Genomic DNA, 26,591 nt, shown 5'->3' on the forward strand with positions numbered 1-26,591 from the left:
AACTCTTGTAATTTATCAGTTTAGCTGTATCTCTTGCCAGACCACACTCTGGTCTAGTGAACAGAACCTTCCTCCAATATCCTTGGGTCCCCTCACTAAATACAGTGTCCAGCTTAGTGTATGGGCCATTCAAATTTGGTTGAAGGATGAAGTGATAGGAGACTGAGCTTTGGAGGGCAGGACTAAGCCAGAAGTGGTCTCTACAGCGCCCTCAGGCTGGGATTTCCAGCTGCGGTGGGGGAGGGGCACCAGCTACACAGCTGCTTGCACTTAAGGTGGACTGAGGGATTTCCCCCACCCAGCCTCCGCTATAAGGGGAGGAAGTAGATAGTTCCCAGTTTCACACCTACCCTTTCCACCCTTCTACCAGGGTACACAAGAAGAGATGGTATTTTTCTTTTTTAAGTCAGTGAGAGTGCCAGCACCTGTTAAAAAAAAAAATGTTGAGTGCCACCTGCGACCAAGGCACGAGGTAAAGGGCTTTAAGCAAGATTATTCTCCCCATTTCACAGATGGATGAAATTGAGGTTTCCTTAAAAGGTTCGGGCCCGGGGTCCTGGCTCAGAGGTGCTGGCAGTAGGAGGGGGACATTCCTGTGAAACCGTTCGATCACTTCCTCCAAGGGGCCTCCTTAACAGCTGTCCAGCCGGCGTCGCCAGCTGCCCAGCCAGTTCCCGTCCCTTTAGGAGCCGGAGCCCGCGCTCGCCCCGCCTGACGCTCCTGGAGTCTGTCCTGCTGGGCTCCAGGCCCACGACAGGCGGAATGGAGTTCTCGGAGCTGAGCCCTAGGGGCCAGGCCCAAGCCAAGCTCCTGCGGGGTCCGGGGCGCCCCCACTGCGTGGCGCGCTATGCGTCACCGGCCACCACCTGCTGCTGTCGCCAGGGCCCCAGGTCACTTCAGACCTGTGGCTGCTGCTGTTGCGTAGTGTAGACTCCATCGAGAAGCGGTGAGACGTGGCGGGGGCGTCCCCGTAGTTGCAGAGCTTTCTGCTCCACGGGGGAGGGGGAAGGGCAAGCACAGTTGGAGCTGGTGCCCCCTTGCATTACGTCCAATCCTAATAAACTCGTTTCTCCTCCCCTGGTAGGGGGGCAGGGGACACTAAGTTCAAGCCCGTCTATCCCCAGGGTCTCGGGTGGCTTCAGCACCATCACGTGGAGCTGTAAGGACCTGCGAGTGTTGCAGCTGGACATGGCGTGGAAGCGACGCTGGACATCGCCGGCTCCGTGGAGGTACGCAAGCCGCGCTCCCCAGGCCCTTAAGCTACCCCTATTTCGTTAGGAGGGGAGTAAACAAGGCCTACTGCGCAAGACGACCCGGCATCCAGTGTTACCGTGGAACACAGCTAATGGCAGGGGATGCGGGGTGCTCTGCAGGATGTGCAGAGCAGGGGCTGCGGAGCGGAGGGGCTGGGAGGGCGCGGGCGAGACGATTCCGACTTTGCCCGGATCCCCCGACTTCCTTCCCCAGGCGCTGTCGTCTTTGGAATCGGTCATCACTTCCTTTCCATTCTTCTACCGTCCCAAGGGCTTGAGATTGGGTGACGCCTGGCACTTCCACCCACCCGAACGCTACGAGCGAGTAGCCCGCGAGGTGGGTGCGGTCGCGCGGGCCTGTGGTCGTGCGAGCGCCGCCGCACCTGCAAGGGGCGTGAGGCCCCGGCGCTCCCTGACCGCCCTAACCTGGCCTTCGCCTTTCCCTGCGCGGCAGACCAACGCGTGGCGGCTGAGTGAGGTGAACGAGAACTTCAGCTTGTGCCCCAGTTACCCCCGCGCCGTGATCGTGGCTCGCGCTGTAAAGGACCGGGCCCTGGCGCTCAGCTCCCGCTTCCGCCGGGGAGGCCGCTGCCCGGTGCTCAGCCGCCACCGTGCCCCAGCGAACCGTGGGCCCACCCACCCAGACTCCGCTACTAAGACCAACTGCGGCCCTTCTCGGCCCTTTCCTGCACGGCCGGGCCAATTCGTCGCGCGCCTGCAGCCCGAGCTCCTGCGCTTTCTAGCCGACCCCCAGCCGCCCTCCGACGGGCCCCGCCCCCTGCGCCCTCCCCTCCCCCCGCCCCCGCCCCTCTGCGGGGCTTCCGAGTCTCGCCCATCTCGGGCCCCGCCCCCGGCCCGTGGGGTCCCTGGAGCCCAGTCGTGTTCCTCAACCCTGGACCCACCCACGTTCTACTCTTCGGGTCGCTTTCCCCCCGGCTACACCCCACTCCAGCTGGGCCCCACGCCTTGCGAGTTCCGCCGCTAGGGTCCTTTAGCTCCAACCCGCCCCCCACCAGCTCTAGACCAGCCCGAGGGTCTAGGCCACCCCCCCACCCCCAAGGGGCTCCCAGAGCCAAATCCCCGAGCCAGGGCCGGGTGGCTAAGGCTTCCGGAGTGGCGTCCCGGTTCGCGGGTTCTGCTACGTTCCAGCCAGCCCCTGACTGGTCCCCAGAAAAGGTGCTGCGCTGAGGACGAGGAGCTGCTGCGAGCTGCAGGCGCTGGCCCTGGGGCCCGGGGCTTCATCTTGGACACCCGCTCGGCTCAGGCCGCCAAACAGGCCCTTGTGACCGGCGGCGGCACCGAGGCCAGAGGCGCCTGCCCTGGCTGGGAACCGCTGCATTGGCCACTTGCAGAGGTGAGAGGTCTTCAGATCCTCTCCTAGGGGCTCTCCTACAGGACTCTTCAGGGAAGGGGTATGAGTTGGGAGTGTCCTCCACGGACCTTGGGGACTGTTAAGCATTTCCAGGTAGCCATCCTACCCGGTGAGCGTCCGCACTTGCACACTGCCCACTGAGAGCTCATTCCTCTCGGCACCCCAATTCTGTCTCGAAAGAAAAAGTCTCTCTTTACATTAAACTGAAATTTGATTTCTAAGAACAACCTCACCACACACCCCCTTCTCCCCATTGGACCCAGCCCTCCCCTGAGGGCTCTACCTACACAGCTGTATCCATCCAGGTGATGGTAGTACTAGAAGGAGGTCCTCAGGGAGTTTTTGTGCTTTGAGGAGAGAGGACTGCTCCCCTTTCCAGAATACATAACTGTTTATTCCTTAATTCAACCAATGTTGATTGAGCACAGAGGCTGAGATGGTGGCCAGCCATCTGGTTGGGAGATCAGTAGTAATTAGGCAGTTGGGATTCAGTGTGATGAGCATCAGCACAGAGCAGGCTCCCCTCTCTTGTGTGTAGGCAGTGCAAAGAAAGTTTCCCTGAGAATTGGAGGCATTTGCTGACACCTGAAAGAGGAGTTAGCCAGAGAGCAAAAGGACATTCCAGATGGAAGGGAGGAACTACAGGTGTATAGGAGCAGAACTCCTTGTCATTTGTCCTGTTTGGGGAGCTACAAGTATTTCAGAATCGTGGAAGTGCCGAGTGTGAAAGGCAGAGAGAGATGAGGCTAAGGGGGTGACAGGACCTGAGCAAAAGCCTTGAATGCCATGATTATGAACTTAGACTCTATCTCATAAAGGAGAGAGGAGCCATTGAAGGCTTTTATTACACAGGCCTGGAAAAGCCTTCATTAGATTTTCCAGCAGGAGGTTGCATTGGTGATCTTGAGCAGAGCAGTTCCTGGGAAGCAAGAGAGATACCAGAATCCTAAGTGTTGTGTCTCTCTTGTCAGATGGGACTCCCCCAGGTAGTACCATGTTGCTCCTATCACATTGGGCTACTTCACAGGTACTGTGACATTTCCATCAAATTGGGGGCTTCCTCTTATATCTAGAGAGGGATGTGTGACCACTCCCCAGGCACCCCTAATAGACTAGGTCTCCCCCAAGGGGTCTTGGGTCTCCTCCATCAGATTGGGAAATCCTCAAAGATACTGAATCATTTCCATCAGTTTAGGGGGGCTCCCCCAAAGGGTCCGGTGTCCCTTTCGTCAAAGGGTTCCTCTGAGGGTTCTTTGTCTCTTTCATTGGTCTAGAGCACTTGTTCCCAGGGCTGTGCTCACCAGAGCTTGGTTGGGGATGGGATGACCAGATTCCCACTTGTGCAGGGGTCGCCCCCTACAGGAGAGTTTTGTGTCTGGTGGAAGCCTTTGGGGACCTGGATAGAGCATGGACAGCCAGCTCAGTCGACTAGAGGGCTGCCGCTGGCTGGTACACGTGAAGGAGGCACTGAGCACCACCTGCCTAGCTGCCCGGGGCATGGAAAGCTAAGCACCCACCAACGAGGCAGAGAACAGGGTGGACGGGCAGGGCTCTCTACCCCTGGGCACATAGCCATGTCTCAGTAAGCACATACAGCCTAGAAACGGGCCCATTTGATTCCTGGCCAGGGCACCCTGGGCTGGGGAGGACTGGCCACTGTTAATAAGCCCTGGCCCACAGGGAAGGGGCCTGCATCCTGGTGCATGGGACTGAAGGCATGGACAGCACCCGGTTTGTGACTTCGCTGGCCCAACTCATCCTGAACCCCTTGAGCCGGACCATGGCTGGATTCCAGGAACTGGTGGAGCGTGAATGGATTCAGGTAACTGGCTGCTGAGCCCCAGCCCTCCCCCTCCATCCAGAAACCCTGCTTCCTTGTGCCCATCACTCTGCCCCCTCCCCAGGCATGCCACTCCTTCCGGCTGCACTGTGCCGCCTTGGCCTTCTCCCATGCCTGCCCCAAGCATGAGGCACCCATCTTTCTCGTCCTGCACTGTGTGTGGCAGCTGGGCCGCCAGTTCCTGCTGTTGCTGGAGTTTGGGGAGGGGCTGCTGTTGGCTGTTTGAGCACGCCTATGCCTCCCCTTTTGGCACCTTCCTCTGCAACAGTAGAAAGGAGAGGTGAGCAAGGGGGGAGTCAAGGTGGGTCAGGGGCCAAGCACAGGCCAGGGTCAGGTACCTGCTGTCAGCACGAGAAGACCTCTTTCCCTTTTGGATGAGTTTTTCTTTGGGTAAAACTTTTGAGTGTTCTCTCCTCCCTGCCTCCAAATCTCACCTTTCCTCAGAACTTCTGCAAACCCAGATTTGGATGGATCCAAGGCCAATCCTTTAGACCTACCCACTCTGTCCATAACAAAGAACAAGGACACTCCTGCTTAAAAATAAGGACTGAAGGGGAAAGTTGCTGCAAAATCATTTCTGGGGCTTTCCACCACTTTGCGGGGCTAATTCTAGTGAAGCAATGGAGTAGAGGTTGAAAAGAGTCCAGTGGTTTGGGCTTAACTTCCAGCTCCATCACTCACCTGCTGGGTGATCACTGGAAACCTGTTTCCTGTCAGTAGCAAGGAGGCTTCCAGTAACAGCCATGTCTGTGGGGTGGGGCTGAATTGGATTAGCTGAGTTAAAGGATGGGAAGGGCCTGGCACAGTGGGCGCAGTGGGCACACATGCAGTGGTCATTATTATCTGGTTGGCTTGTTAGATATGTTCCCAAGCCCCCCAAAGCCATCTTTCTCTCATCAGCCTGAGGGGAGGGAGGGCTCACACTCCTCTCTTTTGTTGCCTGATGTGCCCTGTGTGCATGTGCTCGCGCATACACACACACACACACTTTTCATGGATTCCACTGCTGGGTCACCCAGGTTAGAAACGGTTATCTTGGGTGGCCTGGGAGGCTCAGCGGTTTAGCACCACCTTCAGCCCAGGGACTGATCCTGGAGACCCAGGATCAAGTCCCACATCGGGCTCCCTGCATGTGTGCCTCTCTCTGTGTCTCTAATAAATAAATAAATAAAATATTAAAAAAAACCTGTTATCTTTATGTACCTCCCCCCCCACCCATCCTTCATATACAGCCTTTCTCCTGAAACCTTCTTACCATGTCCTTTCCTGTAAAAGGCCTCTCCTACTAACCTCAGTCCAGACTCTTCTTCCTATTTGGGCTGTTGGAACAGCTGCCTCCCTGTTCTAGTTCTGCCACCAGTTTAAAAAACATACCAACAGGGGTGCCTGGGTGGCTCAGTCAGTAAGCATCTGACTCTTGACTTCAGCTCATGTCCTGATGTCAGGGTCATGATCTCAGGCTCATGAGATGGAGCCCAGTGTTGAGCCCTATGTCAGGGTCTGTGCCGGAAGTAGAGCCTGCTTGATTCTCTTGCTCTCCTTCTCCCTCTTCCCCCAATCCCCTGCTTGTGCGCGTCCTCTCTAAAAAAACAATCCACCAACATTCAGTTGGGCCTGTTCCCACTTTCTTGGTCTTGGCCCTGTAGTCTCCCCTCCTAAATATTCCTATGCTTTTGCACACCTGGTGAGTTTCCTCAGACAGACCCAGCCCACATTCTCAGCCTTCCCTGACACTTCCAGGCAGAACTAATGGAACTAACTCCTGAACAACTAGGACCTTGTCTTGTCCTACTTTATTCCAGTGCCCAGTACAGTATCTGACTGGCAAGAACATTGGCAGGAAAAAAGGACAGGTCATCACTGCCCCAGGAGGTGGCTGTCACCCTACTCACCAGGGTCCCCAGTCCCGAATCCCAGAAGGCATAATCTGAGTCTGGAAACTCACTCCCTAGAGATGCCTGTGTAAAGTAAGGACTTGAACCCACTCCTTGTGGTCTGGGCTCAACCAGCCAAATGAGCAACGGAAGCTCCGGAACTCACTCTACATCCCGAATCCCTTGGCCATCTGGCCCTCTGTGGAGCCCCAGAGCCTGCGACTGTGGCAAGGTAACCCCCAATCCCACCTTCTCCCCTGTGGAGCTAGCCCCTCTGCCCAGCTTCATCTGTCCTCCTCCACAGGCCTGTTTCTGCACTGGATCTGCCTGCCTGAACCTTCAGAGGTGGCATGGGAGAAGGTGTGGCAAATAGTGACAGATAAGGAGAAAACAGAGGGCTGTCAGCCGACAGTTACAACCTCTGAGCTCCAACATTAAGTGCTGGCTCCTTGGATGATGGCTGTAATGTTCCTGAGACACCCCTCACCCCGCAGGGTCCCTCAGCACCATTGGACCTTGGATCAGGGCGTCTGCAGCCCAGCCTAATCCAAAACATACAAAAGCTCCAGGTTTGACGCATCTTATAGTGTCAGGAGAAGGTCTAAATAATAAAGATCTCCACGACTAGTATACATTTTCTGGGGTGTCACTAAGAAGGGAAATGAATGAAATAGTCCCCACAAAATTTCTGACCAGAAACCACTTATTTCCAAACTAATTTACTTCTCAGAGTCCAAAACTTTGTGAGCCCTGGCCCAGAAATTTCCCCTGGCCCTGATGGAGATCCAAGCTTCTTAAGCCTCAAACTCAAATTCAAAGTACTGTGGGTCGAAGTAGTGGATGCGGACATAACCATCTTCACCGCCGCTGCTATAGCTGGAGAGGGAGAGAAAGTCAGGGACCAGTCAGGTGTCCCCTCTGGGGGAAGGCTGGCCCCAGTGGAGGAGGGAGGGAGAGGGAGGGCAGGGCACGGGAAAGGGCCAGAGGCCAGATCTGGGCTGAGCTCAGTTTCCTGCACGAAGCCCTCCCTACCTCTTGCCATCGGGATGGAAGGCAACGCTGTTGATGGGTCCGAAGTGACCCTTGACTCTTCCAAACTCTTCTTCAAAGGCCAAGTGGAAAAACCTGGAAGGGGATGGTGGGAAGGGACAAGTCACTCTCCATCTCCTCTCAAAACACAATGCATGTACCACTCCCCAAAGGGAAAGCAAAAAGTGGGGAAATGGGGATGAGGGGGAATGAATGTGAACAAAATAAGAGGAGGCAAAGACTGGACCCAAGTGTCTGCCTGCATACCCAGCTAACATTTCCTTACTGTGTGCTGGGCAACGAGTAGTAACTCATGCATTTGATCTGCACAATTTTATAAGGTAAGAATATTATCGTTGTCTCCATTTACAGTGGAGGAAACCAGGCACAGATAAATAGGAGGAAGGGTCCAGGACCTCAGAGTGAGCCCAAGGTCATGCTCATAACTGCTACATTATACACATGTCCTAGGAAGGCCACAAATCTGGGTGTACCGCCTAGCAGGCAAGGAAATAAGGGAAGTCTCCACAAGTATATGGTTTGTGTCCATCATGAAAGACACTCTGTGGGGTTTCAATGTGAAAGAGCCCCCTCCCTCTTTACCTGGCTTCAAACTTGCCAATCCTGGTGGAGGTGGTGGTTACATCCATGGCTTCCTGACCACCACCCAGCACCACCTGAAGGGAAAAAGAAACTCTAGACAGCCCAAAAGGGCTGCCAAGTCCATCTTCCGTGTTTCACCCCTAGCCCCATCAGACTGAGAGGATGCTAAGGGCAGGACCCAAACATCTACTTCAGCCACCTCCTACCCTGCCCCCTCGGGCTTTCCAAGAATTCAGCCTTCTCATTGCTCTGGGAATCTCCTCTCTGCCTGACACTATTTCCCAAAGTGTTCCTATCTCAATTGCTTGGTGAACACTTAGATCTTGGAAGTATTCTGAGGCTGCAGCAGGAAGCCTGGGTGGGGTTCCCTTACATGGTCATAGTTGGGAGAGAGGGCAGCTGAGTTGACTGGACGTTCTGTCCGGAAAGTCTTCTGGTGTTCAAGAGTTGTGGAGTCAAAGAGCTAGAAAGAGAAGATGGGGGGGGAGGGGAATCTATAAAAGGAGTTTTCTTGAGGGAAAGTTGGTCAAGTTGAAAGCTTTGTAGGGGAGTAGGAGCAGCCCCACCAGACTCCTTCCCAGGCTCACCTTAGCTGTGTTGTCCTTGGAAGCAGTGACAAACATGGTCATGTCCCTGGATAACTGGATATCATTGATCTGCCGGGAGTGCTCCTTAACATTCACCAGTACTTCTCCAGACTGGGGAAGGCAGAAGAGTGAGGCTCTGGGTGGCCTGAACTCCACCAGCACCACTGCTCCACCGGGGTTGTTCTATACTGCTCCCTGTCTGGGCTGGGGGGGCGGGGGGGGGGAGGCCTGGGTCGGGTGGGCCTAAGTATCCCCTGAACCAACATTCACCTCTGCCACTGCCCCCAAGCCCACATCCTAAACCTCACCCATGCGTACACATTTCATAAACACAGCTAGTTCATCTAGGAAAACACATGCTCATGATGACAAATCTATGGACCTATTAACGAATCAGGACATTACAATGGTAGAGACATCCTTCACTCACTCACTCACTCCTTCTTTTAACAAATAGTCACTGAATTGTGTGAATAGTCACATTTGCCAAATATTGTGCTACATAATGAATGAAGTCAGCTGACTTCATCCTCACAACCATCCTACAAAGTGGGTATTTTAAAGGACATTTTCTTTTTTCCTTTTTTAGGATTTTATTTATTTATTTGACAGAGAGATAGAGCACAAGCAGAGGGAACAGCAGGCAAAGGGAGAAACAGGCTCCTTGCTCGGCCGGGAGGGGAGTTCAATCCCAGGACCTTCGGATCATGACCTGAGCTGAAGGCAGAGGCTTAACTGACGAGCCACCCAGGCTCACCCCTTAAAGGACATTTTCAAAGGAAGAAAGTAAGGTTCATAGGGATGATATGACTCGCTGGAGGTCCTGCCACATGTAAGATGTAGAGAGCCTGTGCTCACCCCCTTCCCAGCTAGTTTGGAGCCACAGTCCACCAGTACTGCTGCATGTCTAGCTTTTTTTTAGATCTTTCAAAGGGTCATTTCATCTCCTTACTTCCCTTCCCATTCAGCAACCTGCTAGCCTGTAGAGTACAAAGGGCAGAGCTTTAGAGTCTGCCCTCAGAAGCACCTCTCTCTGCCTCAATTTCTCTATCTAGAAAACAAGATTACTAAAAGTACACCACCCGGGTCACCAGAGGGATACTGAGACTGTCTTATTTGACTTTGTTGTGACAGGAACCTGGCCTATGTTCTGCAGACATTGGTCAGATGATTTAAAGGCCTTGTGAGCACTGTGCCTCATACAGAGTGGGCCCTCAGAGAACTTTCCTTTCCTGAATTACTTTTATTGTTGTTTTTAAGTAAGCTCTGTGCCCATTGTGGGGCTTGAACTTACAACCCCTGAAATCAAGAGTCGCATGCTCTATTGAATAAGCCAGCCAAGTGTCCCTTTCCTGAAAAAAAAAAATTTTTTTTTTTAAAGATTTTATTTATTCAGGAGACACACAGAGAGAGGCAGAGAGAGAGGTAGTGACAGGAGAAGCAGGCTCCATGCAAGGAACCTGATGTGGGACTCGGTCCTGGGATTCTGGGATCACGCCCCGAGCCAAAAGCAGACGCTCAACCACTGAGCCACCCAGGAGTCCCCCCTGAATTATTTTTATCTATTTTGTGAGAAGGATGTATTTTTGCTTTCCTCCATCAGTGAGGACACATGGTAGAGTCAGATCCAGCTCCTGTATTTTGGGGAACAAGCAGGAGTCTTGCAGTCAGGCCTATCTAACAACACAGAACAGCTTCACTATTTGCTGGCAACAAGCTTTATGTATGCCTTTGACCTTGGTTTCCATTACCTGCCTGTGGGTAGGTCTGGGGTCTGGTGGACTATAGTCAGTGTTTGCTGAACGACTAAACTTTATCATAGTACATGCCAGCATTGTCCAGGAACCCAGGTACCCAAGAGAAATCCAGGGCAGCCCAGGCTTACTCTCCATCTCATCAAGTCACTCCTAAATATCTCTTGACTCTGTCAGGTGCTCCACATCCCGAGAGCTATGGCCTCATTCAGGTCCATTCTCTGAACTGAGCCTGCAAAAGCCTTATAAAGAGAAAATCTGATCACCAATAACCATTTAAAGATTCCCCACTGGGACACCTGGATGGCTCAGGCAGTTAAGCATCTGCCTTTGGCTCAGATCATGATTTCAGGGTCCTGGGTTCAAGCCCCATGTTGGGCTCCCTGTTCAGTGGGGAGTCTGCTTCCCCCTCCCTCTGCTCCTCCCCACCCTGCTTGTATTCTCTGCCTCTCAAATAGACAAACAAATAAATAATAACCTTAAAAAAAAAAGAGAGAGAGATTCCCTACTGCCTACAGAAAAATCAGTTCCTTACCTCCTGACACTCAAAAAAAAAAAAAAAAAAAAAATCTAGTTGCTATCCACTTTCTCCAATGCCATGTCCCAAAAACCCCAGACCCTTCCCTGAACAATCCCCCTATTCCCTTAATTCTGCTTTTGTGTGTACTGTTTTTCCCATCTGTGGAATGGCCTTCCCTTCTTGCTTAAAGCTCCATTTATTCTTCACGGGTTAACGTATGTGCCACTTTCTCTATGACAGAGGGCACTTGATGTAATTGGCTGAGACCTCTATGTTGGCACAACTTCCAACCTGACTCATGCTAGCTGTTTGCCAGTCTGTCTCCCTGGGGGCAGGGCCCATGTCTGATTCAGGTCTTTTTCCTTAGAGCCCAACACAAGGCCTGGCACTCAGTGGTGGCAGGAAAATGCTTATTTATGATCACTATTAACATATCCAGAGTAGGGGCACCTAGGTGGCCCAGTGTCTGAGCCTCTGCTTTTGCCTCAGGTTGTGATCCCAGGGCCCTGGGTTCAAGTCCCACACTGGGCTCCCTGCAGGCAGCCTGTTTCTCCCTCTGCTTATGTCTCTGCTGATCTGTGTCTTTCATGAATAAATAAATAAAATCTTAAAACAAAAAACAACCCATATATCCAGAGTATCCTGTGACAAGTTTTTAAAATGCCTTATGTCATTTGATCCTCGGAACATTTTGCATATATAAACAGGCTCAGTGAAGTAATTTGGCCAAGTTCACATAACCAAAAAGTGGTAAAATCTGTATTTGAACCCAATCTTTGCTCTTCACTACTGTGCTATCCTGACTCTTGAAGGGAATCATTCTGGTGGGCTTGGGGCTCCACCCACCTCCTCACCTTGGCGCTATACTGGTTGAGCTCCCCGCCTTCATGACCCGCGATGATGCACTCCCCCAGGGGTCCCCAAACAGCACTAGTGATCTTGGAGTCGTTGCAAGGGATCTTCATGTAGGGCTCATTGTTGTCTGTGTGGGGTAGAAGATGTCAGGCCTTGGGCTCTGGAGCCACACCCTTCACCCCAGTCCTAATGCCCTAGTGCTGGCTCACCGATTTGGCTTGGATCCCGCAGGTCAAAGAAGCTCACAAAGCACTGGTAGCCCATCTGTTTGTCCGTGGAGAACATGATGATGTTGCCCCCAAAATCAAAGCCACACGTCCGGACAGCTGAATTGGTCTTGAGTAGGGCCAGCTGCTTCCCTGGAGACAAGCAGAGTTTGGGCTACCCCTTGCCTAATGCCATCAAGGGGAGGACACTCTCCATACGCCTATCCTCCTGTCTACTATTTCTCCTGCTCTAGTGACCAAAACCCACCCCTACTTCCTCCTCACTGCTAGGCTTTGGCTCAAGATTTTTAACTTGCTCCCCACCATCTCTCCCCAGACATCCTGTTCCTATGGCACTGCTCATAGTGAATTGCAATACATATGTCTTCTCAGAATGCATTCCTCTAGAACAAGGATCTGCTCTAATTTCTCTGCATGTCCCCAGAACCCAGCAGAGAGGGAACCCTGTCGGGACCCCTCTCACTTCTGAGAGCTTCCTCTGTATCTCCGTATCTCTGCTTAATAAACTTCTATCACTTTGCTAAAAAAAAAAAAAAAAAAAAAAAAGGAACCCAGCAGAGACCTGGCATAGAATTGGGTGCCCAGTAAATATTTACTAAACGGAGCAGCTTAATAGGCTCCCATGTATTTGGTCTGTTCTTCCAATACTCCCCACTGCTACCTGAGTTTGCTAAAATGAAACATACTCTCTGCTGCTCAGGAACCTCCATGGCACGCTAAGTCCTATAGAACAAAGCCAAGCTCCTGAGCCTGGAGCCTATTCTGCCCTAGTCCGCCTCATCTTCTCTCCTGACTATTTCTTACTCCCCAAGAGGCAGAAGCTCCCATCAGATCAAATGACTTGGACAGGACACCTGCCATGTTTTCATTCCAGTATGTGCCAAAGTGATGACCTCTTTCTCATCCGTAAAGCCCCAGCTCGTATGACATTCACCTTGGGAAACCTTGCCGGCTCCCCTTCCCATTCCAGGCAGTCAGTTGCCCCCTCACCCCTCTGGCCTTCCACAGTGCTTTGTGCTTTCTCTAATATGGCTTATATCTTACTGTAGTGCTTCTTTTCTTGTCTGTTTATTGTTCCTTAGAACAGGAGCCATCTCTGGATTATCTGTTTCCCCAAAACCTGTTCACCTCAACAGATACACTGTAGGTCGTCACTGTCTGATAGAAAAGTAAATGATCCAGGCTTACCTGTTTCACAGTCCCAGAGACGACAGCTATTATCAGCTGAGCCGGTAAGGACATGTTTGGTGTCCCCTGAAGAAAGTGTTAAAGAAACATGATCGAGTTCACCTGAGCCCCTGTCCTCTTGGAAAACCAACGGAATCACCTCCCTGTTCAGCCCCAGACAGCCTTTCTTCCTCTCTTACTTCAGAACTTTCTAACCTTCTCATATAGAACTGGAACTTGTCCTGAATACTCCCCCAACCAGTGAAAAGACCAGGGATTAGGCGGGAGATATCATTCCCTAGACCCACAATAGCATCCCAAACTCCCAACTCCACATGGGCAGCCTCTCCGTCGCTGGCAGACCCTGGGATCCCACACTCAGAGCAGACAAGGATACAGTCAGCGTCTACACACCACACAGCTCCACTATGGCCCATGTAAGTGCCCAGCCTCTCACCATTCACGGAGTACCACACATTGACAATCTGGAGGAGTCAATGACAGTGTGACACATAGTAAACATCCCAGGCAGAGCAATGGTCTCCTACTTAGAGGTTCCCCAGGAACCGCAGCAACCTCTAACCAGGCCAGATTCTCCCCTTTCCTGCTCATCTCTTGGGAAACAGTAGGCTGCTGGTAAAAAAAACAATTCCTGGATTCTCCTCCTTCCTGCAGGTAAGTGGCAGGGGAGTCAGGAGGCTTGTAAAAACATCTCCATTGGGGATCCCCGGGTGGCTCAGTGGTTTAGCGCCTGCCTTCTTCAGCCCAGGGCATGATCCTGGAGACCCGGGATCAAGTCCCCCAATCAGGCTCCCTGCATGGAGCCTGCTTCTCCCTCTGCCTGTGTCTCTGTCTCTCTGTGTCTCTCATGAATAAATAAATAAAATAAAAAATCTTAAAACAAAACAAAACAAAATCTCCATGCCATTATTCCGGTCTTTCCTGAAACTCTCAAATACAGTGCTTCTTTCTTCTGAGCAGATTGTCTTGTCTGTAAAATGGCCACAACAATAATGCCTTCTTCAAAGAGTAGCTGTGAGGCTTCAATAAAAATAATGTCTAAGGAATTTAAAATACAGTAACAATTCTCCAGTAACATACACGAGGTATTTACCGTGCTAAACTCCTTCCCCAAATAACTTCATTTAACCCTGAAGACAACTCTCACAAGGGAAGAATTATTAGTACCCATAATTCATAAAAAAAAAAAAGGGGAAACCAAGTTTATCAAGGTTAAATGACACGCTCCAAGTCACACTGCTACTGGATGCAGGGGTCGGGATTCAAATCAGGTCTGCTGGCCTCTGAACTCCCACTTTTGGCCACTAGAGTTAACACATCTTCCATATGGAGGTGCCTCAAAGGGCACTGCTGTGAGGGGCTGTTTGCACTCAGTGAAAGACACCCACAAGGACCTACTGAAATGAGACCCGGGACACCTCCAGGAAGTCCTCTGTTGTCCCTCACCGCCCAAGGAGCAGCTTTCCCCTTCTAGGGGTGGCCTGCTCCCCTCCCCTGGAAGAATAGTCTGACTCTGGTCTCCGTCCCCCTTCCGTGATGGTCTCTTGCTTTTTTTTCCTCCTGGCCACTCCCTCCTCCTACCAACTACTGCGTTCTATCCCGGAATAATGTCTCGCCCACCTACTCCCGGGATGGCCTCCCCCTACTTCTCAGAATGGGGAGCTCTTTGGCTCCCCTCTCACGGCAAAAACGGCCTGTCCACCCCTCACCCCGGCCGAAAGAAGTCTCCCCCTCTCGCCGCCCCCCACCCTCGCAGGGTCCCGCCGGGCCGCCGGCCGCCGACGCTCACAGGGTCCTTGGCCACCGTGAAGAGGAGGTCTCCCTCGCGGTTGTACTTAATCTGCGTAATGGATCGTTCATGGCCCTGCAGCAGGATGGGCTTCTGTGGGGACAGGACAGGAGTGTCAGCGCCCCGGACCGGCCCCTGCCCCAGTCCCAGACCCCCAGGCTAACACCTCAACTCAGAACTCACCATCCTGGCGTTGACGCGAGGGAAGCGGCAACGTGAGTAGGACCGGAAGAGGCTTTGGCGCCACTTCCGGATTATGGGTCTCCGCCCCTTCGCCCCCGGAAGTGGGCCAGAGCGGCGTTGCCATGGCGGCGTCCTTTGGTGGGTAGGCGGTCCCACCCCTTTCGGGGCTTCCCAGACCCTACCCGGGGTTCCTCTGCCGCTTCACCTCCCCTCCCTGAACTTGATCTCCGCCCGATCCCCAATCTCCGGGCCGCCGGATCCATCCACCCGCCCCCCGGGGCCTTTCCTACCCACCAGTCGCACCCGGGGCGTCGGAGAGCGAGGGAGGGATGTGGGGGTGGCTGACGGGGGAAAAGAGGCCCGAGAAGGGCTGGGCCCGGCGGGTGGCCCTTTGTCGGGGATGAGGGTCACTCGCATCTCCCTCCAGGGCAGGTGCTGGCTCTGGTGCTGGTGGCCGCCCTGTGGGGTGGCACACAGCCGCTGCTGAAGCGGGCCTCCGCCAGCCTGCAGCAGGTCCATGAGCGGACGTGGGCCCGGCAGTTGCTGCAGGAGATGAAGACCCTCTTCTTGAATACTGAGGTGTGTCTCTGAATGGCCCCTTTCTCGTGCATAGCTGATCCAAGTCTGGAGCAGAATCTGGCTCTCCACCAGCTTAGTCGCTAGGTCCTCCTTGAGCCTCAGTTTCATCATCTGTAAAATGGAAATGATAGTGGTAAACCATCTTATGAGGGCAGTTGTGAGGATTCAACGGCGAGGCACATAGACCACTTAACATTGGGTCTAGGAAATAATTAGGGTTCAATCTATGGTTGAGATGACTAGTATTTTATTATGGTAATCTGTCCAACAGACCTCACTGAGGCAGGACTTGGGGCTCAAATGGACCCGGGAGGGAGGATAGGGAAGGTTATTCTCTGATAACCTCTATCCAGAGAACTACCTCTGACTCCAGTGCTGCCAGTCTAGGCTAGAGGGAAAGACAAGACATAGACACAACCACGGCTTAGAGCTAAGGCCTATGAGAGAGGTACAGATTAAGTGCTTCATGAGTTCACAGAAGGGAGGCTGGAGTAGGGGCCTCCGGGAATGCTTCTTGGAGGGAGTGACATTGGCATTCAGGGACTTGCACGGGCTGAGGGAGAAGCCTTCAAAGCAAAAGCACAGAGTTCAGTCAGTAACTTGTTAGTAACTTGTTGGAAAGGTCCTTTTCAGAAGGCTAACCACTCTCTGGACCCTTATAGCTATCCCTTCCTCCAAGGAAGAACATATCTAGAAGCTCAAAGAAGGCAGGGCTGCTCAATCAAGTATCAATCACAGTGACTGCAGATTTCTTCTGTTTCCAGTATTTGATGCCCTTTTTCCTCAACCAGTGTGGCTCCCTTCTCTACTACCTCACCTTGGCATCGACAGGTGGGTCTCTGACTTAGAACTGCTATGCTCAGTGGTGGGGGCTACCCGGAAGAGTCACTTGGGGAGGGTACCTGAAACACCTTGCTTCCATGAGTGAGGCAGAGCCTATCATCTCTGGTTCCCTCTTTGCACCCTCTTTTCTGAGCTGCTGGGGCACAGTGGGCTGATTAGGAGTATGCTGCCGGGCACTTGGGTTGGTTTGAAGCCTGTCAGTCTTGTGCAGCAGCAGAGGAAGAGAGAAGGTTCATTTTGCTATGCCAATGGCTGGCCTTGACACTCTTGCTTCCATTGTGTTGCTACCTGGCTGACCTTGAGCAAGTCTCTTATTTGAGCATTGGTTTTATATGATGGTCTTTGTAGCATTGAGAGGATTAAATTCAGTGTATGGGAAGCATCTAGCAGAATACCTGGTGAACACTTGTAGGAGCTCAATAAATATATATTTCCTTTCTCCTACTGATTGTTGACTGACTTCTACTGCATCAGATTCTGTACTAGTTTTACCCATTTTACAGCCATACCTCAGAGATATTGCAAGTTTGGTTCCAGATTACTAAATACAACAAATGGGGATCCCTGGGTGGCGCAGCAGTTTGGCGCCTGCCTTTGGCCCAGGGCACGATCCTGGAGACCCGGGATCGAATCCCACGTCGGGCTCCCAGAGCATGGAGCCTGCTTCTCCCTCTGCCTGTGTCTCTGCCTCTCTCTCTCTCTGTGTGACTATCATAAATAAATAAAAATTTAAAAAAAATAAAAATAAATACAACAAATGTTGCAGAGCAGATCAAATGAATTTTTTGGTTTCCCAGTGCATAAAAGTTATGTTTAGGGGCACCCAGCTGGCTCATTCAGTGGAGCATGTGGCTATTGATCTCAGGATTGTAAGTTTGGGTGTAGTGTTTACTTAAAAATAAAATTAAAGGGCAGCCCCGGTGGCGCGCGCGCCGCCTGCAGCCTGGGGTGTGATCCTGGAGACCTGGGATCGAGTCCCACATCAGGCTTCCTGTGTGGAGCCTGCTTTCCCCTCTGCCTGTGTCTTTGCCTCTCTCTCTCTGTGTCTCTCATGAATAAATAAATAAAATCTTAAAAAAAATAAAATTAAATAAAATTAAAAATAAAAACGCAAACAGAGGCACCTGGGTGGCATAGTCAGTTAAGCATCTAACCCTTGGTTTCGGCTCAGGTTGTGATCTCAGGGTTGTCAGATCGAGCCCTGCATTAGTTTGAGGGGTGCCTGGCTGGCTCGGTCAGTAGACCGTGTGACTCTTGATCTCAGGGTCATGAGTTCAAGCTTCATTTTGGATGTGGAGATTGCTTAAATAAAACTTGAAAAAAATAAAGTTTGAAAAAAAAAAGTAAAGAAAAGAAAGTTTGAAAGCTTGTGGCACACACATCCTGCTGCCCAAGAATGCTGAACCCTTTTCCTATACTATGGTTAGCCCTTTACCAAGTTTTGAGCAAATGGCAATCTTAGGGTCCTGTTTTGTCATCACCTGCCCTACCTCTATTCTTTAGCATCTGCCCGTGTAATAATCAGCAGCAATGGTCACTAGATCAAGGATGTGTATATTCAGCCAGGGGCTAGACACGTTACCCTGTTTCATCTTACACCAGCCCTGTGGTATGGAGATGCTGTCCCCTTGCTATCACTATTGTAGGGCCCAGTGAACAAGGACCTAACCAAGATTGCACAGAGAAACCTGGGTCGGTCTCACTCCACCACCCTTGCTCTTCCACTGCTCTCTGCCGCTCCCCTTTCCTATCTACTGTTGCAGAGTAGTCTTTAGCAGTCATGGAATTCCTGGGAAGGTGCGTAAGCCCAGGGAAGCAGCTCTGAGTAGGTAGGAATTGTGGTCAGTTTCTTGGATGGGGAATGCCAACCATGGTGGGGACTCTCGGGAGGAGAAGCAGATAAACCAGGAATGCTTGGAAAGGAATGAGCTAAGGGGCCAATGTGAGCAGTCAGCCTGGCAGTTACAAGTCTTATAATCAAGAAGTCAGTTTCTGATGTATCCTTCTCTCTCTCTCTCTCTCTCTCTCTCTGTGTGTGTGTGTGTAGTAAGAACACAACGTGAAATCTGTCTTTTTTTTTTTTTTAAGATTTTATTTATTTCTCATGAGAGACACAGAGAGAAGGCAGAGACACAGGCAGAGGGAGAAGCAGGCTCCTCATAGGTAGCTCCATGTGGGACTTGATCCCGGAACTCCAGGATTACGCCCTGAGCTGAAGGCAGGTGTTCAACCGCTGAGCCCCCCACACATCCTGAGATCTGTTTTCTTAAAAAGTTTTCTTTTTTTTTTTTTTTTTTTTTAAGTAAGTTTTATGCCCAGCGTGGGGCCTGAACTCATAACCCTGAGGTCAAGAGTCACATGCTCTTGACCATGCTCAGCCAGGTGCCTGCCTGTCTTAAAAGGTTTTAAGTGTACAAAACTTATATGTAACACATTTTATTTAAGATTTTATTTATTTATTCATGAGAGACACACACACACAGAGATAGAGACACAGGCAGAGAGAGAAGCAGGCTCCATGCAGGGAGCCCGATGTGGGACTCAATCCGGGGACTGCAGGATCATGTCCTGGGTCGAAGACAGGCACTTAACTTCTGAGCCACCCAGATGTTCCTATGTAACACATTTTAAGGTAACAGTATTGACTGGTTTAGCCTTTCAAGTTTGTTTATTGGGTGTCAGTCCCTTGGAACTTCAAAATTAGGGGACAGATGCTGGACCGTTGTGTCCTCTACCCAAGGCCCAGCCCTGTGGGGCCCATCCTGAACATGTACCTGGGTCTCTGCTTCTTTTTTTTTTTTTCTTCAAGATTTTATTTATTCATGAGAGACGCAGAGAGAAGGCAGAGACATAGGCAGAGGGAGAAGCAGGCTCCTCACAGGGAGCCTGATGTGGAACTCGATCCTGGGACTCCAGGATCACGCCCTGAGCAGAAGGCAGATGCTCAACCACTGAGCCACCCAGTTATCCTTGGCTCCCGGCTTCTGACATTTATTTCTGTCCTTTAACTCCATAAGGCCTGAGCCTGAGCTGAAACCATCAGGTATGCTTCACTTGCTGTTTGGTTTGTCCACATCCATTCAGTTCAGTCAGGATACAGGCTTTGGCATCAGGTCAGCCTGGGTTTAAGTCCTCAACTTGCCTCAGTGTCTGTGTCTTCTTTGAGCTTTTGTTTCCCTTATCTCTGCGAAGTGATAATGCTCATCTCGCAGTGTTATGAAGATTGAAGGAGAGGCGTACACAGAGCACTTAGCACACAGTGGGCACTTAATAAAGGGGGGCTGTGCCGTTGCACTCATCCTACTGTGTCCTTTCGGTGTTGGGGCCTGTCTGTCTCCACATCCTTGAGATCTCAGGAGCTCTTCCTTATCAGCAAACCAGGGTGTTCCCAGATCACCTTATAGTTCAGGTCTTTGTGCTGGAGTTGAGGGAGCACTGAATTTAGACTCAGGAAACCTGGGTTGAATCCTGAGCTGTGCTGTGATTTCATCTGGAAAATGAGATTTCCCCCCTCCCCTGCCGCCTTTTTTTTTTTTTTTTTTCTTTTTTAACTGGCTGTCTTGATAAAATGTGTTTTGTGCCTAGAAAGACAGTTTTTGGCAACTCAGAGATTTTTTTTCATTCCAACTACTCAGATCTGACCCTAGCTGTGCCCATCAGTAACTCTCTGGCCATTGTCTTCACAATGATTGTTGGGAAGGTCCTTGGAGAAGATATTGGTGGAAAAGGTAAGTCAGGCCACTGCAAGTGCAGGAAGCTGCTACTTGGGCCTTGCCACCCTGCTTAGTGCTTTCCCAGAGCCAGCTCCCATCCCTCCCCTTGCCTCTGCAGCTCTCCTGCTTCCTTACAGCCATCAGAGTTTCCTTCTTCCAGGTATTCTGGGGAAAGCCCTTCTGCCCTGATCCCTCAGCCCTGCACCAGCTCCTCCTAGCATAGCTGGGATCAGCCCCTCAATTTCTGCCCGTTCTCCCAGGAGCACTCACAGGCATGGTGCTCACCGTGACAGGAATTGCACTCTGCATCACAAGCTCCGTGAGCAAGACCCAGGGGCAACTATCTGCCCTGTGAGTGGGCCGATGCCACCCTCCAGCCCTTCTACCTCCAGGAACTCCCTGAGCTGTGAGGTGCAGCCAGTGAGCAGATGGACCTAGCACTTCCCCCTCTGAGCCTCAACACCCTCATCTCTTAGGGTGCATTAGCTACCTCATGGTGGCTCACACAGGAGAACTGCAGTTCAACTGCTAGGATTTAGCACGAGAGACTTCATACCTCCCCAGCAACCTTTCTGCCACAGCAGCAGGGGCCATGGACGGCATGGAGATGGCCAGCTGCAGCCTGAGCCAGAAATGCAAACAGAAGGTTTCTAGGGCTGTCAGAGGCCTTGGCTGGCTGAGGTGAGGACCTGAGGGGAAGAAGGTACACCAGAATGGCAGGTGTAGAGATGAACAGTCTAGGAGCCTTGCCTGTTCCACTTGTGAGATGGGTGGAAATCCTCACCTGCCTGCCCCTCTCAAATAGACAGCCTGGGGTCCCAACCAGGTCACTTCAGTCAAGTGGCACGGTGCCGGGAGAGTAGTAGCCTCAAATAAATCTGCACTAAACAGACGGAGGACAGTAAGTATTCTTTTATTGCGACAGACCTGCTACCAAGTTTTTTTTTTTTTTTAATTTTTATTTATTTATGATAGTCACACAGAGAGAGAGAGAGAGAGAGGCAGAGACACAGGCAGAGGGAGAAGCAGGCTCCATGCACCGGGAGCCCGACGTGGGATTCGATCCCGGGTCTCCAGGATCGCGCCCTGGGCCAAAGGCAGGCGCCAAACCGCTGCGCCACCCAGGGATCCCGCTGCTCCCAAGTTTATAGCTTCTCCCCCAAGCTTGGTTGGTTCCTCCTGTCTCTGGCCAGAGAACCCCATAGGAACATGGCTTCCAAGGGTAGGGCTGTTCTACTCAGAAGGAAAAGAAGACTGGGCTGTAGGTTTAGGAGCAGAAGAGTGGGGCAGGGCTGAGGGGGCTACAGAGTATCCTGTGAGCCCAGAGGAGGCTGTGGGTCCTCTGAAACAGGCTGCTGGAGAGGAGGATGAAAGGTGGCTGCTGAGTGGCCACTCCAGTTCCTCACTGGCGCTGCTGAATCCCAAGACAGGCTGAGATTGCTGCCTCAGCCCCAGGCTGCTTTTCTGGGCACAGGGCCTCATCCACCATCTGCGCTGCCCTCTGGAGGAGGCGGAAGGCCATACGGAAGGAACATTAGCATCCTTTGTCGCCTCCTGCCCTCAGCTGAAGTTTCTGACCCCAGGAAAGGAAGAGAATTTATACATTTGGATCTGCCCTCTCATTTAACAAGGTAGAAGGTCAGGCTTGGAGAGTTAGATCTGCTCACAGTCCTAACGGGGAACTCTCCAGAGACCCAGGGCTGCCATTCCAGCTCAGAACTCCTGAACCAACATATTGCTTCCAGCTCCTGCTTACCTGATCCAAGGGGTCGTCTGTGCAGGTGTCTTGGTCATCTGCCACTTCCTGGGCCCCTGCTGTCTCCTTCCTTGGGTGGGGAGCCTCATACACTCCCTTTACTCCTGATGAAAGAGGCAGTGTTGGCTGATGCCTAGGCCAAGGAGCCATCAGCTCTTCCCTTGCCCTTCTGTCCCAGCCCCTTCCCCTCCCCTGAGCCTTGCTCCATGTTCCCCACTATCTTGGAGGCTGGCAGGGTAGCTCTGATGCAGGGTTTTGGCCCCCATTCCTTCCAAATCCCACCCCTGAAGTTTCAGTGCTTTGAGTTTCCCTGTGCTTCTTTTCCTACTGCCAGGTCCCTGTGGAGATGCCAGGGGCCACGTATGCACATGGGGCAGCAGGAAGGATGTGTGCGGAGGTCCAGGCCAGCTCTATACCCGGGCATCCGTGCCTTCATGGACCCCTCCCACAACAGTGGGGAACATTCTCTGTCACTGGTAGAGGGTGGCTGAGAAGGGCCCAGGGTCCCCTCACCTGATGGAAATGAAAATGAGGGTATGGGGAGCCTGCTTCTTGGCTGAATGGCCTGCTGGGGTCTGGCATAAAAAGGCCCGATTTGGCTTGGCTCCTTTGAAGAGGGCTGTGGTACCTGTGCCCTGTGGCCATGGGCCTGTAGAGGCGATATGGGGCTTGGACTCTGGGTACTGGCTCTTCTTGCCTTCACTCCTGGCAGGCCAAGCTTGAATGCTGCTGGTGCCTGTGGGAAGTTGGGAGAGATGCCATCCATCTTCATAGCCTGCATCCCCTCCTGTCTCCCTCTTCCCATCAAGCTGCCTTTCCAGGGACAGCAGCTAGGGCCTGGCACTCAGGCCCCGTGAAGGCCCAGTGAAGCCAGTGAAGAGGCCCAGTGAAGCCAGGACATGTCCCTCAAACCCCTACCACAAAGTGCTCAGTGGCTCATCTCTTGAGAGGGCTCAGGTCTGGGATCAGCTGGGGAGCTGATAAGCTCCTCTGGACCCTACTATGCCAGATATGCCAGTTCTCTCTCCCAGCATCCAGCCTGGCAGGAAGGCATTAGGTCCAGCAACTCAGAGTCTAAGGTCCTCGTTAGAGCCTAGCTATAGTCTTTTACCCCAGCTTCTGGTCTGGCCCTCACCATTCAGTAATCGTGTCGCCCTGAACAACTGACTTCACTCCTGTGACTTGAGTGTTTCCTCTGGAAAATGGGAATGGTAACCTCTGTTCCACAAGAAGATGCGATAAGAGCCTGAGCTGGAGGAGAGGTTAGCCAGTCACCCCCTTTCTTTCCTTTCCTGCCTCCCATGGCCTCCCCCGTCACCTACCTGCTGCTTGAGGAGCCTAGACTTTGGGTCTGGGGGGTGCCTGCAACAAAAAAAAGGTTTATAGTAAGCAGAGCAGGACATGGGATCAGGGTGGCTTCCTCTGCCCTACTCTGCTGCCCCACCACCTCACACATACGTACCAGCAGCCCCTGGGCAGTGAGGGGTTAGGCACCAGCAGCTCCAGATAGGGGAGGGCCTTGAACTCCTCCTCTCCGACAGCCACATAATAATGGCCATTCACTAGAGCCTCTCTTGCTGACAGTGGGAGCCCCTCCAGGGTGCAGAGTCTGGGAGAGAGGTAAGTGAGTAAAGGCCCGTGAACAAGACACCTCTTCATATTTGGCAGACTATGATGGCATGGGTTTGGCTATTCCAAGGTATCCTTTGGCTGCTGGCCCTCTGGGCACCTGGCCCAGTCACCCAGGCTCTGCCCTGCCTTCAGGTGCTCAGCTGGAGGGGCCTCTCCCTGTGGCATAGAAGGAATCCCATTTGGGGAAATGTGCTTTCCTTTTGCCTTGTCGCCCTCATGGGCAGCCGGAATCAGTAGGGAGGCTCCCTCTAGGGACTTGTGGACCTCCCCAGACCCGCACTCCGCACTCACTTGCACACAGCCCCGGCCTGCAGTTTGGCCTTCTCAGTCAGGAGCTTCAACACGGTTTCCCAGTCCTCGCTGGCAGCCTGGGACAGTTTCAGGCTAAATGGGGGACTTAACAGGTCCCCATTCCTGAACACACTGGGACAAAGCAGTCTGGTAAGAAGAGTCCCTAGAACCCCCTGTGTGAGAGGAAGAAGGGTAGCACGGGGCCAGAAGATGATCTAAGAGCCAGTGCATGGGTCCATTTTCACCCATCAGGCACGTTGGGACTTTTTATTTTATTTTGTAAAGATTTTATTTATTCATGAGAGACAGAGAGAGGGAGAAGTAGGCTTCCTTCAGGGAGCCCAATGCGGGACTCGATCCCGGACCCCAGGATCACACCCTGAGCCAAAGGCAGATGCTCAACCGCTGAGCCACCCAGGTGTCTCACACTGGGAATTTTTATATCCCTGCTGGTGACCTGGGGCCTCCTGGAACAAATCCACTGCCGTTTTCTTGGTCTTTACTGAAACAGAATCTCTGTTCCTGCTCTCTGATGCTGGTACTCACTGGATATAGCAGGGGGAGCCTGCAGGTGGTTGCGATCCAAGGGTCCTGTCACGTGGGTAGTGAGTCACAGGAGGACCCTGAAACCCAAGTCACGCCCTCAAATCAGGACAGAATTGAAGCCTTTGGTTGGAGGGGTCAGTCCAAGGGGGGCAAGGAGGGATGGGATAGATTACATCTTTCGCCAAAGGGCCCTTCCATCTCCCTGGAGTCACATTCCAACCATCCCCTTGCCCCCATGTGTTTTACAGCTTCCTCTTTGCTTTGGGGACCACAATCTGGAGATAAAGTAAAAGGCTGGGAAAGGATCAAGGGAAAGTTTTGAAATCCTGCACCCCAGGAAGGGCAGCAACTGACTCCAGAGTGGGTGTGCAGAGTGCCCCCTGTGGAACTGGCAGGTCCTGTTATTTCCAGGGCCCCTGACTTCCAAGACAGAATTGGGGGCAACCCCACGAAGGGTTAGAGGACGACTCCCAGTACTCACTGGTAATCTGCTGCCCTTTCCACCTGAATCCTTCTTTCCGGGGGGTAAATAGCTGAAAGGACAGATGGGTCACAGGTCATCTTGGGGAGCCTGGGGGCTCAGCTTACCAGGTATCCATTCCCACTGGGATAGTCTCAAAACATCTTTCCAGAAACAGATGTGGCCCTTGAACCTGCCTTAGGGCCCTGTGTCAGGCTGAACATCCAGACTGGGGTCTCAGACACCAACCATTAAGATTAAAGGTCAAGAGAAACTAGTTCCTTAAGCATCATACTGTATCTCAGAAATATTCTCACTCACAACTGTATCTCATTTTCCGTGAGACAGAGAAAGTTAAGTGACTCACCTAAAGTACACGGAAGTAAGTGCCAGAGCCCAGATTCTAGGTCAGCCTGGCTTCCCACCCCTTGCTCCTTATGCCACCCTAAGCAACCTCAGGTGACTGCTGAGGAGCACCTGGAAACCAGATAGGAGTTGGAAGCTCAGGTACTCAAAATTCTTCTCCCATCTTGGAAGGCATGGCCCCACCTTGAGAGGGGATGACCCCAGCCAGCGGAGAGCACAGGTTGCCTTATCACAGCAGGGAGGAAGTGATGGATGGATTTAGTGGTGGGCAATGGTGGTGGTAGAGGATCCAATCAAGAAGAGCCTTTGGAAAAAGGGGCTCACCTTGCAGAGAATGTTCTCCTAGCAGCCCAGTCCTGACTGTGATGGGCATAAATACCAGGGTCAGACATTCCCTAGAGCTGTGGCTCCGCTGTTTGTAATTTGTAGGCTCTTAGGCAGGATATTTAGCCTGTCTTGATTTTCCCTGCTACAGAACAGGGATAAGACCACCCCCTGCATAGGGCTGCTGTATTCCAGAAGAGAACATATGAGGTGCCTGCACATACAAGTACTAAATTTGTATACATACAAGTATACAAATACTACTGCTCTTGCAGTTCCCTCCCTCCCAAGGCTCTAACCAGCCCCAGCCCACTCACTGCAGCTTGCAGAATCTTTCGAAGCCAGCAGCCACATACTGCCCTCCATTCTGCAGGTCGGCCAGGTCAGTGACACGGTGGCCGTGACAAGGCGTATAGAGGGCCCGCACTGCCACTGGGGCCTGCACAATCGATGTCACCTCCTGGAGGAAGGTCTCCAGGGTGGGAAAGCGGCGTTGACTCACCACCAGCTGGTGGCCTGGAAAGTAGGGGTCCCCGTTCCGGTATATCACCACCCTCTTGGCTGCTGGATTGCCACCACCAGCCATAGTGTGTCCTCTGCCATAGACGCAGATCTGTTGCCAGGCAACCAGGCAGGCCAGGAGTAGTGCCAATCATAAGTAGAGTCCTGCCCCCTCACCAAAGAAGGCAGGGAGAGACTGCAGGAGCATGTGTCTCCATTCTGGGTCTCAGCCAGTCAGCCCTTGGTGGGGCCTCTCGAGAGTTGGGTGGGTCTGATGACTATATTGGAAGGAAGACTCTGGGGCTTAGTGAGAGGCAGTGCTGGAGATAACACTGAAACACAGATGTTCCAATACTGGATAGAGGGAAGAATTCTGAGGCACCCTGCCACTCCGAAGGCCAAGGGCTGAGCTCAAAGGAAGATCAGCTTTGGGGGCTGTTCCCAAGGATGGCCAGTCAGCCCCTGGACTGTGGCTCCCAGCCAGCCCTGGGAAGATGCCACATGCC

At 52.3% G+C, this 26,591-nt stretch overlaps 4 protein-coding genes across 15 annotated transcripts; 2 read left to right on the forward strand and 2 right to left on the reverse strand.

Moving 5' to 3' along the window:
* Positions 1 to 631: 631 nt before the first annotated feature.
* Positions 632 to 7,172, forward strand: LOC144314507 (myotubularin-related protein 9-like). Its single transcript, XM_077898710.1, is given in 13 exon segments — positions 632 to 820; positions 823 to 946; positions 1,125 to 1,186; positions 1,189 to 1,229; positions 1,468 to 1,590; positions 1,708 to 1,872; positions 2,368 to 2,614; positions 3,956 to 4,129; positions 4,293 to 4,447; positions 4,530 to 4,681; positions 4,683 to 4,745; positions 6,420 to 6,571; positions 6,644 to 7,172. Coding segments are annotated over 13 exon segments (1,650 nt in total). The 5' UTR covers positions 632 to 762; the 3' UTR covers positions 6,778 to 7,172.
* EIF3I (eukaryotic translation initiation factor 3 subunit I) lies at positions 7,043 to 15,217 on the reverse strand. The gene is made up of 11 exons (XM_077898696.1): positions 15,075 to 15,217; positions 14,892 to 14,984; positions 13,479 to 13,566; positions 13,103 to 13,168; positions 11,897 to 12,046; positions 11,687 to 11,814; positions 8,559 to 8,669; positions 8,345 to 8,434; positions 7,972 to 8,045; positions 7,372 to 7,464; positions 7,043 to 7,215 (listed from the first exon to the last, which is right to left on the reverse strand). The coding sequence occupies exons 1-11, from the start codon at positions 15,075 to 15,077 to the stop codon at positions 7,134 to 7,136; spliced, it is 978 nt and encodes a 325-aa protein (XP_077754822.1). The 5' UTR covers positions 15,078 to 15,217; the 3' UTR covers positions 7,043 to 7,133.
* Positions 15,153 to 21,101, forward strand: TMEM234 (transmembrane protein 234). 10 transcript variants are annotated; one of them, XR_013380401.1, is made up of 6 exons: positions 15,153 to 15,212; positions 15,502 to 15,653; positions 16,316 to 16,484; positions 19,514 to 19,539; positions 20,132 to 20,224; positions 20,328 to 21,101. XR_013380401.1 is itself a non-coding variant. In XM_077898703.1 (6 exons), exons 1-6 carry the CDS (start codon positions 15,197 to 15,199, stop codon positions 20,562 to 20,564), a joined length of 567 nt encoding a protein of 188 aa, XP_077754829.1. In that variant the 5' UTR covers positions 15,153 to 15,196; the 3' UTR covers positions 20,565 to 21,101. The 10 variants fall into 10 exon arrangements, 7 of the variants coding, with proteins under 7 accessions (XP_077754829.1, XP_077754831.1, XP_077754832.1 ...); XR_013380400.1 differs by having other exon boundaries at positions 20,370 to 21,101; XR_013380402.1 differs by having other exon boundaries at positions 20,470 to 20,493.
* DCDC2B (doublecortin domain containing 2B) lies at positions 19,980 to 26,514 on the reverse strand. 3 transcript variants are annotated; one of them, XM_077898694.1, is made up of 9 exons: positions 25,902 to 26,514; positions 24,916 to 24,967; positions 24,435 to 24,511; positions 23,889 to 24,020; positions 23,428 to 23,574; positions 23,288 to 23,327; positions 22,479 to 22,701; positions 21,966 to 22,069; positions 19,980 to 21,710 (listed from the first exon to the last, which is right to left on the reverse strand). In XM_077898694.1, the coding sequence occupies exons 1-9, from the start codon at positions 26,168 to 26,170 to the stop codon at positions 21,612 to 21,614; spliced, it is 1,143 nt and encodes a 380-aa protein (XP_077754820.1). In that variant the 5' UTR covers positions 26,171 to 26,514; the 3' UTR covers positions 19,980 to 21,611. The 3 variants fall into 3 exon arrangements, with proteins under 3 accessions (XP_077754820.1, XP_077754821.1, XP_077754819.1); XM_077898695.1 differs by having other exon boundaries at positions 19,980 to 21,782; XM_077898693.1 differs by lacking the exons at positions 19,980 to 21,710; positions 21,966 to 22,069 and having other exon boundaries at positions 22,176 to 22,701.
* Between the last annotated feature and the right edge of the window lie 77 nt (positions 26,515 to 26,591).

This window comes from Canis aureus, chromosome 5, assembly GCF_053574225.1.
Source record: "Canis aureus isolate CA01 chromosome 5, VMU_Caureus_v.1.0, whole genome shotgun sequence".
NCBI classification, from domain to species: Eukaryota; Metazoa; Chordata; class Mammalia; order Carnivora; family Canidae; genus Canis; species Canis aureus.